The 18,399-nt window shown below is 42.0% G+C and overlaps 2 protein-coding genes across 15 annotated transcripts in view; one reads left to right on the forward strand and one right to left on the reverse strand.

Moving 5' to 3' along the window:
* Positions 1-695: 695 nt before the first annotated feature.
* LOC107263927 (neuroglobin) lies at positions 696-14,685 on the reverse strand. 10 transcript variants are annotated; one of them, XR_001536792.2, is made up of 5 exons: positions 9,445-9,777; positions 7,732-9,383; positions 3,628-3,859; positions 2,649-2,982; positions 696-2,562 (listed from the first exon to the last, which is right to left on the reverse strand). XR_001536792.2 is itself a non-coding variant. In XM_015731630.2 (5 exons), the coding sequence occupies exons 3-5, from the start codon at positions 7,917-7,919 to the stop codon at positions 2,827-2,829; spliced, it is 576 nt and encodes a 191-aa protein (XP_015587116.1). In that variant the 5' UTR covers positions 7,920-8,665; positions 9,251-9,383; positions 9,445-9,777; the 3' UTR covers positions 696-2,826. The 10 variants fall into 10 exon arrangements, 9 of the variants coding, with proteins under 9 accessions (XP_015587116.1, XP_015587115.1, XP_024937157.1 ...); XM_015731630.2 differs by having other exon boundaries at positions 696-2,982; positions 7,732-8,665; positions 9,251-9,383; XM_015731629.2 differs by having other exon boundaries at positions 696-2,982; positions 7,732-8,665; positions 9,209-9,383.
* The window catches only part of LOC107263917, a 16,035-nt gene continuing 9,026 nt past the window's right edge, over positions 11,391-18,399 (forward strand). Inside the window, exons 1-4 of one of the 5 annotated variants that reach the window (XM_015731590.2) lie at positions 11,391-11,496; positions 11,640-12,001; positions 13,900-13,952; positions 14,438-14,471. In XM_015731590.2, coding sequence (XP_015587076.1) covers positions 13,908-13,952; positions 14,438-14,471 — 79 coding nt within the window. In that variant the 5' untranslated portion in view covers positions 11,391-11,496; positions 11,640-12,001; positions 13,900-13,907. Of the gene's footprint in view, positions 11,497-11,639; positions 12,002-13,899; positions 13,953-14,437; positions 14,472-14,979; positions 15,507-18,399 lie in introns of those variants that run through there. The other 4 variants (XM_015731592.2, XM_015731593.2, XM_015731591.2 and 1 more) reach the window with 4 other exon arrangements.

Below are 18,399 nucleotides of genomic sequence, written 5' to 3' on the forward strand. Positions count from 1 at the left end.
TATATATATATATATATTCCTATCACGAGTGAATGACCAATAACTTATTTTCCATGTATATATTTACATTAATATATAAGACCTCAAGAAACAAGGGCATCTTTTGACGAATTATTACACGCCCGGTAATTTTCCTTTGCCTTGGAACTTAGTGAAGCGAGAAAGAAAAAATCTGCAGATGTTTTCCCCAATGGAGTCCAGCATCATTTTAGTAGCTGTTTCAAGACTTACTGCAAGAGCTAAGGAACATCCTTGCATCTTTATTAGATACATGACAGACTCATGTTCGTCAGACTCATAGTCAGTTTTCGAATACATCCTAAGATAGCTTTTAGGGTTGTTATGCAATGCTCGTTATAGCCTGCAATGTTACGGTATAATCCAGCGAGTGCTCGTCTACGAGATATATATACAGGGTGTCCCATATTATAGTCGAGCTTATTGGTATTACATGCGAGCTTATTACGAGCATTGTTGAACACCCCTCATGTTACTGGCGTCAGAGGTGCTTGACCTAAAAGAATCCCTTTTGGGTTCTGAAGGTTCTAGTATGAATTAGAGACTTGAGATATTAAATTATTATTAATAAGCAAGGTGGGCTAAGTGGTTGGTACAAGATGGCGAAAGGGGAGATACGAATGGAAAAAAGTGAAGTATCCGAACAGGAGCAGAGGACGAGGTTATGTTTAAATATATTATATATTTTCGTTATATAATATTCCATCAGATACAATAATACATTTGGACCTGTATAGAACAAACAAACAGATAATGCAACATTCGCATAACTGCAAGTTACACTAGCAATCAATATATATATATATGTGTGTGTGTATGTATGTGTATATATATATATCTGCTATTTTGTTTTCTTGAAGACTTTCGGTTAAATAGATCCGTTTGTCGGAGAGTAGAAGGTACAGGTCGTTTGTGCATTTCGTATGAAATTCCTTTTAAAGCCAAAAATCGCAATGCGAAAATGGCCGTTAATGACGGCGCTTTGACTTTCCCGACACATTGTGCGATTATCAAAGGGAGTGCAGATGACTTAATATTTGGGATTTATTTTTCTCCACTTTGCGACTCTATTGATGTGGCACGTTTGCCACGTTTTGGATTTGAAAAAAAGAATTGATTTTAGAAATTGGGAATCGGCTCTTTCCGCGTTGCGATAGCTTTATCCGAGACGTTTAATATTCATTTCATGCAACATTTATTATAGACGCGTTTGCGTCTTGGTAGAGGGAATTGAATGAGAAAGATAATAAAAGAGACAAGAAAAAAAAACTTTCTACCTTGTCGATAACGACGTTCGACGAGGAGACGGAGCTTTTAGCTTTTATTTTTCTTTCTCTTTCTTTGATTCCCAGTATTGAAAGACGAATTTGTCAACGCGTCCATTCCTTGTCTAAGTAACAATCAACATCTCTCGTTCTCAATTTCTGTAAGGGTGCTCTCACACCGGCTGTGTTGTTATCACCAGTGTCGAGTATCCCTGACACACGTTCTGTGCGAACACGAAATATTTCCGTGTACGAGAATTAATACACTACAAGTACTCTGGTCCATGTCATGGCCAAGTATCTTTTGCTTTTTCTTATTTCTTAATCCCTTAAAAGCATCCCTTGGTAATTTTTATTTAATAATCTCAAAGGGATGCTCGCATCGTAGCTTAAAGACTTCCTAGGAAATTGACATGTGAAGAGGGACACTCCTAAAGTATATCCATTCGCGTTTTATAACGAGTAAAAATATCGGGTGGGCTTTTTTCAAAGTGACTCTTGCGATGACGATGATCGTTTAACATAGCGTTACCTCTTTGTCGTTATATCATGAAAAATTACGATAACTTTCATGGCGTGTTTCGACTTCTTTTTTATGGATGAACGTACGATCGTTATCCACGTACGCGTTACTTTTGAAATACGTACTAGGTTGGTTGGTAGATAGGTACCGGTGTTGTTCGTTCGATAAACACGAAGGACGATATGGCGAAGCCAGAGACACCTGGAGTGGCCGGGCTCGAAGTATAGTCAGGGCTCGTGCGCCGGTTTAGCACGGGCTGTTATAAAAAGCGGCTTTTAGAATGAAACTCGTAAAAAAATAAACCGTCGCATGGTGGAACGAGACGATCGTGAAAACGATTCGTGATCAGTACCACGATCACCCTGGATCCCGGTCGATCCTTCTTGAGCGAGAATGATCTTTCGCATGTTCTTTTCAATATAAAAATGTTGGGTATAACCCGAGTATCAGCGCACACTGTTGTCTCCACTAGCGCCACCTAGTCGTTTCGTGGCGTATCTTGTTAAGCCATGGCGAAAGTGGCGCTCCCGACGGATCTTATATTGAAACACGTTCGAGTCACTGATCTCTTCTCCTTTCCCATTTTATTCTGTGTTCTTGTTTTGAGTTTGACATTTTTAACCAATTCTCAACTGGCACATCTCCTCATTGGAGGAGTCAGCCATAAGGAAAGGAAGGAAGGAACCAATTCTCAAGTGTCGTAGGTCTTAGGACGCTTTCAGGATTCATCCTATGCCCTTTCTCAATCCTTTGTTCCTGAGGATGGTTTATGCTTGCATAAGGAAGATGTCAGACTTCCTGTGACAATTATAAAATATACAATAAACGAGGCGATAATAAACCTGGCATCGCTCGGAGGATCCTGCTCGACACCTGCTGCAGCATGGATTAATACACCAGGAAGGTCGAGAGTTATCGACTTCACTCGAGGGCCGAGCAACCCTCCGACGCTTTTCACCAGGCGAAACAAGCCACCCTCGCTAATTCGCAGCCGTAGCTCGTTCACCCTGTGGGAGAAAACTAGGACTTGGCCTTGTCATTCTGTGCCTTGTCGAATCCGTCTATTAAAGTTTCAATGATAAACTTTATAGTGAGTTTGTAGATATTCTCAACGTTTTCCGTGTATCTGTCCTCCAGGGTTCTCTTGACAGCCTCCAGGAAGGGTGCCTCGATTTTCTGAAAGAAAAAATATAAAATGGCAACCATCCGTTTACGGGTCACCTAAGGTATCATTTTTCGAGTACACAATGACTTGGGACGAGATGGCCTTACACGTATATGAATATATTTATACAATTTCCTATCTGTCATTCGTGTATAATAAGTTAATGATTTTCTATAGGGTGTCCAAGCTAGTATTTATACTGTGTATGGTAAAGGAGTCTAACTGGATCAGAAAGCGGTATTGAACTGTGTCAGAGTGCCTATTAACTTATTACCTAGTGTGGGTAATGTTACATGGTACGAATGCGTAGCAGTGCGTAAAGACGAGGGTGGTACAGGGAACGACTTGTCAGAGATGGTGGGCGTTATATGCGAGTCTTTGTTTTCAAGACAAAGGGTCATAGCGGAAAAGCAAAGGCGAAACCATCGCGCCGGTAGAAAATCAAAGGAGCCTTGTGCCTTACGCGACGATGACATCCGATGCCGAGTACAGATGCCCAAGAAAAATATCATCTTAAAGAAATGAAAAGCCGAATAATATTCTCGAGGGTGAACTATCGATACCAACCTTTTTTTATATTCACATTCATATCAAGGCTGTCGTTGTTTTCGTATTGAAAGAAATATTGATTTTTCAGTTTTGTGTATGATACTTACCCAAAAATAGGACCTATTGAACCCTGGTATCTTTGTATGGGATGCTCCGACCTGGTGCAAGTAGGTCAGGAAGACGTCCATGTCGTCCAGGCCCTTTATACCCTCATCCAGGGTAGTCATAACTGTGGTGGCATGTTCCGCAAGCTCCATACTCATCGTTTGTTGCTCCTTTGTCTTCAGATCACGGAATTTTGTGAACATATCTAGAAGTTCAGCGTTTTCCTCGAACAATCTGAGAACCATTGATATTTTCATTTTGCAGATATAACTTGATGACTGGATTTATGAGAAGAGAGCAAGATTTCAGAACGGAATCAGCAAAATCGAAAACTGTTGACAGGTTAGGAAAAGGAAAGGTTGGAATTGGAACATCAAAGTCAAGTACTGGACCTGATGAAGGGATACTGGAGCGTGGAAGTGGACGGGAAGGACTGTGTCGTTTAGGGAAATTTTTATAGTCAGAAAGAGGCCAAGGCTCAATCTGAGCTTTCTGCCCGGAAGTAATGATCCCACAGATATCTTAATGATTTATAGGTAACCTGGAAACCGGCAGAAAACGATCCTCTCTTTCGCCTCTTTCATCAAAGATTGTGAACTTATTCCTTTTCCTTCATCCCTCGGGTCTCTGCACTGGCACCTAACAAATGAAAAGCTTCAACCGTGAGAAACTTCACTACGTTCACCGATTTGGCTGCTCCAGAGCGTACACAGGGTGTCCATTTAGAATAGATTTATTTATTCGGATAATATAATCATTGTTATTTATGACAATGTATTTTGAGTCTGTCGCATTTTAGAAGATAAATCAGTATACGTTAGCCAGAAACACGAGAAATTAACTATTTTATTGATGACCACCCGGTACATAGAGGCCTCAAGAAATGACAGAGCGACTTCAGCTACTACTCGAGGGTCGTGCATTTTACTTTTTCCCCTTTTCATTTCGTTCAGTGGCTGCACCCTATCGTACCCGCATACATGTGGCCACAAGGATATTTGCTGGGTGGGTTATTTATCGGTAAGATCGTAACTTCCGTTGCCTCCCGCTAGATGTCACCTAATAAAGAGATCACCCTTCGACGCTATCTAACGATCAATCAGCACGCGATATTTATTCCAACCTAGAAACGTCTCCAGTCAACGATCCGACTTCTATTTTATTTATACACGTACAGAAAATATCTATAAAAAAAAGAGATAAGATCACAAAAATATATACACCTCTATTATCCAAGGTACTTTAGCCAACATTCGAAATTCCTAAAAATCCATTCTCTCGACATTACACGGATAATACCTATCTCTATGGTCTCACTGTTAGATTAAATCGTCTCATACTGTCAGACCCCATATACTAAATAGCCTATATATCTACTACATATTACATATAGTTTGTACTGGCAGATAGAAGTCTCCTCCATGATTCCCGTAAAACTTAGTTGGACTCGAGCTACCCTATCGAACGAGCTGTCACTCAATTCTCTGCACGGCATCCCCCAGCTGGGAATAGGGTATGAAATCTGGCCTATATACCTTTATCCAAATACTATGTGTATATATCCATAGATACATGATACAAAATTGCATTAATTTTAAGGTGTCACCACAACGGCCGAAAAGCAAACCTCCAACGGATATTCCATGCCGTCTCGTATTATCCCCTAATGACACTCCTGGGAAAGAGACAATTTCCAGTTGACAAGTATAAAAAGAAATGGATGCTGCAGAAGACTTACGATCAGGTATACACTGTATATTATTTTGCTCTCATTTTTCTTCCTCTCCTTTCTCCCGTCGTCGACGTACATACGTAGCAGTGTGTAATGGTGAGAATTTCAGGGATATTTCCGAGGGGATCGAGATTAAATAACGCTGGTCCATGGGATCGTTGCGGCCGACACAAAGGCGCCGAAAGGGGACGAAATGGCTGTGGAGGGTGAGTCCTGTCCACGAAGAGGATGTCGTAATCGAGTAGGACAGTCGGCGTTGATGCTACGTGCGTACGTATGTACTATCGTAGGCAGATAAATATATTGGAACTTATTGATTTCCATAGATGCCAACGGAGAGAAGGCGGCACGAGTTCACGTTGACGTCCACGAGTATCCTGTACGTGAAACTTGTCGGGGGGGACACTTGATGAAGTTACCTTAATGCCTGACACTCTGGAGTAGGGCCTATCATTGCCATGGGTGGCTGTACGTACACGTCCCCGTTCTGGCTTTATATCGAAGCTTGGGTGGCATTTAAACCGCCCCTGTTACAACGCAATTTACGTGGTGCCTCGCGGTGGATGGTGGCTACGTGGGATTTAGTTCAGGAGGAAACATTTCCAAAGGGATGCTGCTCTCTCGCAGGATTAACATTGTGTAATGGAGGCGCTCGAGTTGATTGAAGCTTTTACGAAACAGGCCTGATAGGTTTCACTGTGCACAGGTAGCACGTAGAATACTGTATAGAGGAAATAATAGGATGATTCTTTTTAACGTATACAATACAGTGAAAAGTAAATTTTCATTGCAGTGCGAACGAACTTTGAAGTTGGCCAATCGATGAGCAGCGCCAATCGCGGAAGCCATTGTTCTGTGGACGAAAGTGCTCAGGGATGGATCTCGCCTTGTGAATGAGAAAAGAAATTGGAGCACCTTCATGGAAGGCTCGTTTTAATTGCTGCCACAATCCAATTAATCAAGATGGCAATGATGATGTGGAAGCTCATCCTTCCCCCCCGGAAGTCGAGCTGTTCCTTTTGGATTAAAGCGGTTCATCCCAGGACTGATTAGAAACCAGACCTGTGTACTTTGGGCCCGGTGGGCTTGGCCTTTTCAAATACGTCGTAGAGCCAGGGGAAAACTGTGCGGTACTTGTGGTTTTTAGATGCTTAGACGCCTAACAAGGGTTGATCAGAGGGTTGTTTACGTGAACATGAAAAAGTTCGTACCTCGGTATGAGACAGGGAAAGGACACTGACGGGAAGACCTCCTTATTCATTTGCCAAGTCACCCTCTGGGATATATGACTTCTCATGAAAAGGTTAGGCTCGCCCTTATGATAATAGGGTGGGATGATATTGGCCTTTTCTGAAAATTGTTGGAAATAGGGGAATCTTAATATACGCAAGGGGAGTGGGACGCGTGTGTTGTTGGTCCTGGATGAAATGCTTGGTACTTTTCTTAGACAGTTAGACTCCTTTTACCGGAATAACAGGGACGAGGTGTCGGATGATAAAGACTCTAAGGGGCGCAAGGGATGTACAGCGACAGGGCTGGTCACCTTTACTGGGCGTGGGTTTGATGTCGACGGGAGCCTCGAAAAGCATGGACGAGGGCTAATCACATAATGGCACGAACGGACTGATTGTCTCTCGAACTAGGGAGTTCAGGCTAGGGGTGGTACACGTTACTTCCCTCCGAGAAAGGATACCGTGATATATAACAAACCCTTTACGGTAGTTAGTAGGAGCCCTCAGCAATTTGGCAAACCAAGTCAAACTTTATATCTACCCTGAGTTTCAAAAGCAACTTTTAGGATAAAGTACACGCCTTTCTCTATCTTGTATCTACTCTTCATGGCGTTGGGGATGTTAATCAAGGGATGCTCAGCCATAGAGTTAGCACTACTACAATTACTATACCAGTACTACTCGTAGTATCACAGAGTAGGTCACCGACACAAAAGGCTACGGTGGACTTACTCTTAGCAAGGCCTACCAACTACAAGGGTTGCTTCGTTACCCGGACAAAGCGACACGCATAATTTTCCTCGCGTCAGAGCGCACGCCGGTGGCACGTATATCTCCCGGCGTCGCGACGCCTTTCCAGAAGGGAGATTTAATGAGTCCGCAAGGCTAATGTACTGTAAACGCTGCGTTTCGAATCTCACGAAATTTTCCTTCATCCTTTTCAACGCCGTTTCGCCCTTCCGTTCCTTCGGGAATAACTCTATATCTATATATGTATATATCCCCAGGAACTAAGCCACCCCGAGGACCGTACCATCCTACCGGATTATTTTCCCCGTAACATGGGAGCGATGATTCCCGGTATAAATTCCTCTGCCGTGATTATTAGCACCGGTGGGATAAGGATACGGTGTGATACTTACTTTATGAACATGTAAACACCGGTAGGTTCCATTGCTCTTGCCACAGCTTTCCAGCTTGCAATTATCGTGTATTTTTGTCTTGCAGTGAGGGGTAGCCGGGGATCCGTCGCAGCCGGGGGTGGCGGACTTTCTCGACCCCCTTGATTCTGCGACGAGGACGACGCGAGTTTTCCTAATTCGCAGCCCATAGTGCACAGAGTCTTGGCACGTCTTCTTCGTTGATAACTATGGTAATCCAGGACTCTATACACTGTCCCTAGGGATGATCCTCTTCCGCGGATGCTGTACGTCGACACGCCACTAGGTGGTGATCAAATTCGCAAGACTGTCTCAGCTCCGACCTGCTCTCCACTGGATACTCTCCTTCACGAGGTCGATGGAAGAAAATAGGTTTCCCGTATCGGTTTGGCCGTTCGCGTTATCACGCTTAATCGGAGACAGGAAGTAGATGCTGATCCTTGTCCGGATCGATGACGTTCAAAAGAAAGAGAAACTCATTGACATCATTCAGACGAACGACGTTGTCAGGTTCATCGTTATACCACGATGCTCCCATTTCTCATCTGGTTCGTTAATCAGCATTTTATTTCGACTTATCACGAACCGAGTATAGGTACGTATAGATTGGTCGACGTTACTCCTCGCAATGGGCAACCTTACAGTTATTCACGGTAACGAAGCTCATTCGAGAATTACTCAAAGTGAACACAGATTTGTCTCTCGCGAGGATTTTCAATATTTAATTAAAATAATACTTTTTTATTTTTAGTTTCATCTCTCCTCTACAACGTATCGGTATATTCCACGTTCACACTGACGGGCTCGGTACGGATGTACCTTTATCCTCTTCTCTCCTTCTCGCCTATGCCAGCACAATGCCCCTGCTTTTCGATGCTCTTCAAGAAATCCGCATCGTTCGTCTCTCCTAGGTTAACTTTAATGAAACTGTACATGAGGTATATGAAAAAAAAATTAGTGTCTATGAATAGAAAGCACTCGTCTCGTTAAGCAAATCGATCTGGTGCGGGTGAAGATGCTTCAGGACGATAACACTAGCTCTTTCTGAAAGTGCGTACCGACACGAAAGCGATCGTTGAAATTGAGTTATTTTATTTTCTCACTTTCCTCTCCCTTTCTCTCTCTCGTACAAACACACCCTCGCTCACTCACTCTTTCTGTCACCCTTTCATTTCCCTTCTCCGTCACTCGTCACTTGAATTTTGTATATCTCAGCTGACATTCCCTCTCGTGGGATTTCGTAAAAATGGCGCTTGCACGCTGTTATTTTCAGATACTACCGGGTTCACGTTTGTTTGTAGGAGCACGAATAAATACACGCTAGCAACGAGAGCGAGAGAAAGCGAGAGATATCGCCGAGGACGAAGCGGGAAGAGACCGAAGTGAGGATCGAGAGATACAAGATGGACACACGAGATTCAGGAATGCGTAACACATTAGAAAAAGAGATAACACTTACTTTTATACTTCATATGGAATTTCATTATTTTTCTATTTTTACCTAATTTCACGTATCAACACAAGGAACCCGACGAACGATATCCTTTAATCCCCACCACTGCACCGTGTTTATTTTCGTATATGCAACCCTGATCGATTTACGGCAGGTAGCGGTCCTCGAGTCTCGAGTCGTCCTGTACACGTATTGATATATGCACAGATATATATATATTATATGGGTGTAGATATATATACCTATTTATACATATGGTATGTATACGTTTGTCTTTCTTATTAGTTCAGATGTTTTTTTCTTACGAAACTGCCGCCACGATTCTTTGTGACCTTTTTTAGCTTTCGTTTCCTTTTCAGACTTTCATACACACCGTGGCAGATCTTCACGAGGAATATGGCTGCCGTTTATTTCCCTTATTCACGATTCACAACATATTCGACGTTTATGTGGATTTTCCCGGGGGCCCACCTCGCGCGAGAGATACCGTGAGGTTATATCTTTTCTCGGCGAGCTTCTATGTCGGCCGTGTTGCCTACAGCCCAGGCGAGCCGAGACTGAGGCATCCACACAACAAGTTCCACGTCGCGACGCGCAGACGCGTTCGAAACGCTGGAAAAAGTCGAACTTGCGACAGCACGATAAAGAATTAATTGTTTTTTCCTCTTCGTAGAAATTTTCTCTCTTGAAATTCGACGCTCTCATTAGCTTACGTCGACTGTCGCTGGTATCGACGGGTCGTGGATGCTTTACTTATGGGATTACTGGATCAAACTTTTTACTCCATACCTGTATCTGTGTAAGGGCTTCCAATAGGAAAGTCCAGGCTTATCGAACGTCCTCGACTACAGCTTTGTACTAGGAATTTCCTACCGAGTTCCTTCCGTTCCTACGTGATTCATGAATCGATCAATTTTCATGATGGAAATTTCTGGAATAGGGTGTAACGGCGTACGGCGAGAAAATTAGAAGAGCGAGAGAAAATGCTGATGGAGTTGGTGGGTCGAGGGGGTGAGAGAAAGAAAGAAATTCCATGGCTCAAAAAGCTCGACAAAGTTATAGCGGAAATAGGGTGCGAAAGTTTAATTGGAAGGCGCTCGGGTCTGTTAAATCGGATGTTGCTAGGGAATTTTTGAAATTCACTAGATACCTCGACGCGGGGTAATTCATAAGTCGTTCTGCGAGCCAGGCGTATATTCCTTAACAAGGGGGGGGGTCCTTGGGTTTTGTGAAAATATGTAAAGGAGGGTGGGACCTGGGGGATGAATCCTTCTCGTGAACCTTTTTCTACGGATATTCACCCTTCTGGAAGGTCTCGGGAAAAATTGAACTAGATCGTAGGATTTTTGGCTCGACGCTGACTGACTATGGTGAATCAACGTTTTTACGTGGACGTATGGTATAGTTATATTTTCCACGTTGGCGATCTTGAATTTTTGTACTGTAAGTTTTAAAATATACCTGTTATGTATACCTATATTACGCTAGGACACCTTTAACAAATATCGATCAGTTCGTACGGCCATATGAGATTCCCATCTATCAGGGAACCGGCTCGGGTTACCGGGTGTTCCTCAGATGTCAATCGACAAATTTGAACGAAGGAAATGAATGTGATCGATTTACTTATTCGTCGAGAAAATATTAATTTACGTAGATTAAGAAAATCTTTTTTCAGATCTCATAACCAGTACTTGCGGCATCCGTAAATTTCGAGAATGAACGATTTTATACTTATTTCAATTATAACGATCACACTGTGACGATCTTAACGATTGGAATTATTTTTATAAGTCATCTCTCAGATGATTTGTGCGTCCTTACAGGAATGTACGTATGTCGAAATTTTGAATTTTAGCCAAATTCTGTATATGACGTTCGTCCATATTGTATATTTGCATCTGTATCAACAAACGATTTCTATTTGCTGATACAGACGAAGAGGGTGATACCGAATGTGTATAATATTTTACTGCTTTTTTTTTTACTTCCACCACTTATTTATCCCACGCCGAGGGAACGCCAGGAGAGGGGAAGACCCAGGGCAGTTTCGCCAAGTGGATTTGGAAGCGTCAAACTTTATCTCATTATTTAGAGACGACCCATCTTGGAAAGGGTACTTCTCTTCCTGAAGGTCCTGGAGTTTATTGGACCACGGGTCCTACTAGTACCCTTACTCCAGGAGGCAGTGCAAATGGAGAACATCCTTTACCAGCTTGAGCCTGGACGGTCTACGCAGTTACCACCAGGATCTTTATAGCTCGTATAAGGGAATACGACTCTCCCTCAGGACTGTAAGGATTTAAGGATTGATTCATAAAAAAAAGGAAGTGATGGTCCCATAAGACCAATTAAAAAATTTTAAATCCTATTGAAAATCTTTTTTATTCTCCATCAAAATTTCATCCGACAATTAATATTATATACAATATTTCAGGAAATGGTCCATGGTGGGGATGCAGGATGTTGCTGCATGCTGTGGGAGACCTGGCAGAACGGTATCCGTCGATGAAACTAAGGAGTTTGGATCGCAGCTCTGGCTTAATTCGGCTCAAAGCCGCGAGGTTTCGTCAGTCCACCAGAACCGTTAAAGTCAGTTTGTTATGAAGCGCCGGTTTGAAAAGACGCGTCGGGGTAGACGGTGTGTGAACATTATAATCATACCAAAGGAAGGTCTGAGGATTTATAAGTGTAAAGCTGTGATACTAAAGGACACGTGACGCAGGAATGTTGCTGATAACGAATAAGAACATGAAAATAATAAGATAGAAGTGTAGTCTATCTTATACGTGTAAGAAGGTTGGTGAATCTTTGTGAAATAGCCATAACCATACTTACCCTTTAAGGATAGCGGAAGCAGGGAAATAAATAATAAATATTTAAAACAAACCTAAATTCGCTTCCGCACTGACTGGCTGACATTTTGGTTTTAACATAATATTCACAATCTGCCATCCCCCGGCGTCAGGGATTCTTCTCCACTTTTCTTCGCGTCGCCTCCATAAACGAACTTCATCCAAGCCCTCCTGTAGGATCGTATAACGTGAATAATGTCCGGAAGTGACGAGGAGCACTTTAGTTCTCCAGCTTCTTCGCCTTCTGAAACGAATCTTCTGATAAGGAATGAATTCAATGCTGGACAATTTAATAGGGACTAGCAAAGCTTTGTAAGAACGCCCGGTCTTGTCGAGTTTATCAAATGATATTTTTATTGTAAGAATTGAAACTTCTTTCTTCAAGGGCTTGTTCAGCCAATCGGGACTCGCTATAAATTTGCAATATTGTATCGAGTACTAAAATTTATTTATTTCATCTAAAAGTATATTGATACGATATAACGAGGGTATCTCAATTTTATAGTGTTTGGACTTGGACAAACCTCTTCTTGGTTATATATATATATATATATACGCAGTACGATCGAATGCTTCTCGTATCTCTTCCAGGAATATTTTTTTTAACTACAAATTACAATTCCAGGCACAGAGCACCAAACTCGAAACTCCAAGGGACGCCTGTCTTTTAACCTAACCTAACCGCACCCAGGATTCAAGTCATCCTTGTCTCATCTACTGGCTTGAAATTCGGTATAGACTTCTTCAAGAGGTTTTTGAACCGCCTGCCTTCACCGACCTCACTAATAACCCTTTCCCTTCCTGGAGAACGATCGGGGAGCGATTATTATTCCGGTAGGAGATGGCCACCTGAGGTATCGTTGTCACGATGAGAATCTAACCGGAGCCGGATCGAAATTATCCAGGCAAAAGGAGACTCGGGAGCGGATGCTTGTGGGATCTTTATCTTTTTAAAAACAAAAACGAAGAGGAACGTTAAAAAGATAAAAATAAGCGACAAAGAGAACGGGCCCTGTCCGTGTAGAGCCTGATGGAGGATATCCTGTCGGATTATACTACACGCTTCCCAATTCAGGTTATTGAACGTGGAGTAACCTTGCTATTTAGAACTGAAAGTTTAATGCCGATAAGCTTTGAGCTGGACTTTATTACATTTTGCTCGATAAACGTGACTGCTGTTCTCTCGAATTTATGCGAACGTTAATTATCAATTTGATAGGTTAGGAATCAAGGACACTTGATTTTATTGAAAGCAAGACTGCTACCGGTATCTTATGTATGAAGACCGATAAGCTATCCGCATCTGGACTATGAAAAACGTCAGCAGGTTTCAAGAAGGTAGATACGTGCCTTTTACTGTTTTTAATGTTCAAAAGAGTGCTTGGTATTTAACGATATAAACCTGTAGATTTGAGGAGCAGCTAGACATATAATTAGAGCGAGGGCATCTCGTGAGAAAATGTACCCGGTTCTGTAATGGCTGCAGATCACGAGAATGTAGCTCGAGTTCTTCGAGTTTGTCTGGCACAAACGCCCAACCACTAGTTCGTATTTTTTTGTCTTGACGAAATTGGTTCAATTTTCGAAATTTCGTATTAGAAAGTTCTCGCCATCGAGAGAAAGGGAGATGGAGGGATGCGCTAGTGAGAAAGGGAGAAAGACACCCTTTAGAGTTTAACGAGCATCGCTCTGTCCTTCCTTAATGATCGGCGTCAGGTAGAGTGAGAAACGCCGATAGGCGTTTCCGGTCGAGTAGACAGCACCTCCATTATACATATACAGATGAGTTTCCGTTCTGCCGTGTAAAATCACTAATAGCTTCTTCTTTTCGCCATGTTACAGATTAAAGGATGCAGACGAAGAACGTGAACCAAATGCCGAACAACGAGCATCCGGTATTATAATTAATTATTATATTTATCCCTAACGATTATTCGTAACGTCGTAAATTTGAACACTGAACAAAATATTTTTTGAATTTTTCAAATATCTCGAGCCGATCCAAAGGTATTATCGAAAAGTCATTGAAAACCGATAAATAACGTTCTGGGCACATTTTGAATATTTACACGAAGAATACGATTGTTATTTTTCATATTCATTTCATAAATTATGTATGTCATCTACATAATATTAAGTTGTACCAACGAAAGAGAACGATTGGTAAACGATGAATCGTGATTCCGACCGGTTTTACTTCAATACCTCATCTCTCTTTTTTTCCGCCTTCAAATCCTCACGGAAGTCCTTGTACGGTATTCTCATAAGTATCTCAGGATACGATCTTACGGCTTTAAAATACTTAGCCCAATACTTGTCTCTGACTTGCACCTGTCTTGGATTTAAGGCGAGTACGACTCACCTGTCCTTTCTGTTACAGAAGCATGGAAGTACCACTACCAGCGCGTTACACGGTGAGTAAATACACAGCGTACAGAAATCCACACACAAAATTCTCCGTCTTAGGTATTCCAACGAAAAAAGAAAAAATTCCAAAGAGGCACACGCGACTCAGTCAAGTCTATAAATCGAATAGCGATCGGTCAAGTACCATTATTCTTATTAGTCGTGATACACAGGATACCTCTGTTTTCATTTTCACCAAAGAAACAGTGCCAACTGCGAAACGTAAAATCGAGTCGACCCATATTTATCGACTGCGCCGCCAGGATTAATAGTGTCGGTAACAAAGAGTTCTCGGGCGAATAATACTGCCAGATGTCTTCAGTTTATAACTGGTAATACAAGAAGTGACTCTCGTGCACCACGACGAGGACGAGGACGAGGACTAGGAATATGGGATAGGCGATGTATCTCTGTGAGCAGCCAATAGCAGAGCCGGCGCCGATCCTCACATTTTTCTCGACGTACCTTGCTAGCTCTCTACCAGGTGGGGCAAGACTTAACGAGCTCGAGTCTACCTTCTCTCGTTCCACCGGCGTCTACGGATCGTGAGCCAGCTTTGCTTTGGCCGGGCGTCTTTTCGTATAAAGATTCGTCGATTTTTCGAAATACAAAATTACCTTCGGCATGTGTGAAACGTCGTGGATAACCCAAGGAACAGTGGAATCTGCGTGAACGTTAAATAATCGTGATCGGCACTTCTCTTACCACCTGAAGTTCCCCCAGGAACCAAGAGGAAAGCAGATCAGCCGCGTAAACGTCTTGGAATGCCGTAAAAAGGAAAAAAACGCTTGCCAATGTTCGATATGCAAAGTGTCAAAAGGATTTTTCAAAAGGTATTCAAGAAAAACCATGAATCCGATATCCTGACTGGTATAGACGATACACTTTTTTCTCTCGTAAAGCCACACGAAATCATACAATTTTGAAATTATCTTTTTTTACACAAATGTGCAAAGTGCCGGGTGATCATGGATCTCGTGTGTTATTGGAAATTCTGCCAGACGACTGAAACCTATGCGTTTACCTGAAATGGATGAAATCAGGTAAGAGAAGTTACCTATAGGTTATCTTGTATTGTTCTCATCATCTCATATTTATTAACTTCAGCATGAGTACATTTATAAATATATACACATGGGCGAAATCCCTATCCCAGAACGGGGGCTACTCGTAAAGTCAAAGTTAGGATAATCAGATTAAATATTCCAAATTATTCTAAAAGTTTTGTTTCCTTTAGGATCTCGTATTATCCCACCAACCCCTATATACGTATATAGTCTTCAGAATGCGTGGGTGGTACAAGTGAGTATACCGTGTGAGACTAGGTACGCTGCTAGAAATTTTGCCCTCTATTCTATTCCGCCTGGCGTAACGTTGGCTAATTAACACCCAATTAATCCCAAGTCTCGTTAATTACTCCATATAAGGCGTACCCGTACATAACGCACACAAGAAAGGCACTACTGTAAATTATATAATAAAAGTCATAACAAATTTTCAGTCAATAGCTTCAACTAAATTCCTATTCTATCACAAGACTATTACACACTAGATATAAACGGTACAGAAAATTGCCTCTATACAGTCACAGTAGTGTTCCTGCACATATCTAATTGACTTATTGAAATAAAAATCACAAAATACAGTTACCTAGGAGATAGTCTCTCATACGAACTGAACAACAGATGCGAGACGACCGTCATACGTATACCGTTGAGAAGGTGCGATTCGACACGCCGTATCTCAGCAAGTACTCTACGATCGTCTTGTAAAAGTGTCTTGTAGCAGGTAAATAAAAATAACAGAAAAAAAGGGGTATAAAAACAAAAACTAGAGATCTCGAACGACGTAATTTCAAGCATGAAACAAAAAAGGAAAAGCAGCCCTGGTTAGAGGGCTAAGAAAAGAAAGGAAAAAAAAAGAACCAACTCAGAGTTCAAATCTCCAGGGTACTTTTACGCGACTAAGAAGTCTCTTGGACTCGAAACGATTACGGTCGAGCGACGAGATGCCGAGGTAAATTTTGTTTTCCCAAAAGTTTTCAACAAGAGGATTTATTTCGTTTGTCTGAATAAATTTTTTTTTCTTCCACAACTTCGTTCTCGCCCCGTAAAAACTTTCGTAACTCGATGTAGCTATCCCGTTGGGTCGTGTTATAATAATCATGAGATTCGGTTGGACGAGAGAGAGGCACGTATTGTTTATAAAGGGAAAAAAAAAAATTATATACAATTACGACCGTCTTGTAAGAGGCTGTTGGCAAGGTACCTTAACATAGGTGGGTATATCCTCCATTGTATTGCTATTAGGTTATACCCGGCGTACCAGCAGTAACTACGATGGCATTTGCTAGTCTCTGTGGTTCGTAAGAACCAATGGCGATCCGCGAGTGGCGCGTTTTCATCGCGTGTAGGTAGCTTCGATTCTCGCACGGCGTCTTCTATTGAAAAGATAAGGATGGAAGGATGGAGGACGGAGAAGAAGAAAATCGACGTTGAAACTAGTTGCCCGGCAAAAACTAGACCCCATTCAATGGCCGTTTCTATGGCAGGGAAGAAGAGGAAGAACGTTCGACCGGATTCACAGAATAAAAGGAATATTTGAAAATCCTCCATAGCATATATATATATATACATACACAATCAGAAATGTATAGATACTCGTTGGCAGTGATTATTATATTAATTTTATTATATAAATATACATAATACGCTATAAATCATAACAATAACTCGAATACGTTCCTCATACGTTCAGAATTATTTTACCAACCGAAGTTGCTCTCCGATGTAAAAATCTCGTATACGAGCCAACTTCACTCCGTGAAAAATTCTTCAACAGCCCTGTACACTAGCAACCGTAATCCCGATCGGCGTGAAGTCGTAGCTCCACCTTTTTCCGAGTGTATCTAGATCGTTAATAAAGACTGCAAGCAATGCGGGGAGGTATTTCTGCGCGTAGAAAGTTTATAACGTATTTTATGTAACTCATGCATGAAAAACGCTACTTTTCGTGCTTCCGAAGTCTGCCGAAAGTGGCGCTTTATATCTATGGATACGATAAAAATGCTGCGCATGCGCAAACCGGCCCAATTTTACATTATCGCACTAGTGCGATAAAGTAAACTTTGTTCTCGCGCGCTGTCATGAAATGCAGTCACTTTGGAAGCCTTCCTTGCTCTTCTTACGGCTGCCTCCTCCAATGAGGAGATGTGTCAGTCACTATGAAGGCACAAAAATTAGCGTTTTTCATGCATTCGTTACACAAAATATTATGCGATACTAGTACAATAAAGCGAACATTATACGCAGTTCGTGAATTTGTCACACTCGTGTGCGGCTTGTGCGACCAACTTCACCGCCTGCCTATAAAGTTCGCTTTCTCGCACTTGTATCGCAAAGTACTATACCAGAACTTTGTCGCTGTCTTAATTACTTTTTGAAGCATTCGACTACGGCGCAGGGATACTGCTTTGTATATAGTCCGGACTTTGAATCCGAATCGGACTTGTAGGCGTTTATTGAAAAAGCAATTTCGTGAGTACGGAATGCCATCGGATTTAAGGCAGGCGTCTAAGTGGACTCGTGAGAAAGTACGTTACTCGCGTGTAACTTCGAACGCTCATCCTTGTCTACGTATTAGCGAGGGTCGTGAGCGAACGCAAGACTGGACTTTAGTACGCACTTACGTAGTTCAACCATGCATGATTCCCCGTAGTAGCGCATTACGGGTGAACCCACGAGTATGGAACAAGTCTGAGACAAGTCGGGAAAAAAGGTGCCACCGAGGAAAATGGAAGAGACCTGCCATTCGTATAGGGCAGAAGTGGGTCCGGTTCGGTCAGCTACAGTCGCTAAACAGTCCTTAACCTGACACGATAACCGTTTGTGTAACTGGGATAGAATATTTTTTTTTTTTTTTTTTTTTTTTTTTTTA

This window comes from Cephus cinctus, unplaced genomic scaffold, assembly GCF_000341935.2.
Source record: "Cephus cinctus unplaced genomic scaffold, Ccin1 Ccin1_scaffold0168, whole genome shotgun sequence".
Classification (NCBI taxonomy): domain Eukaryota; kingdom Metazoa; phylum Arthropoda; class Insecta; order Hymenoptera; family Cephidae; genus Cephus; species Cephus cinctus.

Excerpts from the sequence above, each read along its gene's own strand:
- LOC107263927 (XM_025081392.1), bottom strand. The coding sequence starts at position 7,919 with ATGGGCTGCGAATTAGGAAAACTCGCGTCGTCCTCGTCGCAGAATCAA. Across the intron at positions 3,860-7,731 it reads GGTGTTTACATGTTCATAAA|ATTGTTCGAGGAAAACGCTG; the intron begins GTAAGTATCACA and ends AATGGTTCTCAG. Across the intron at positions 2,983-3,627 it reads TCAATAGGTCCTATTTTTGG|AAAATCGAGGCACCCTTCCT; the intron begins GTAAGTATCATA and ends TTTTTCTTTCAG.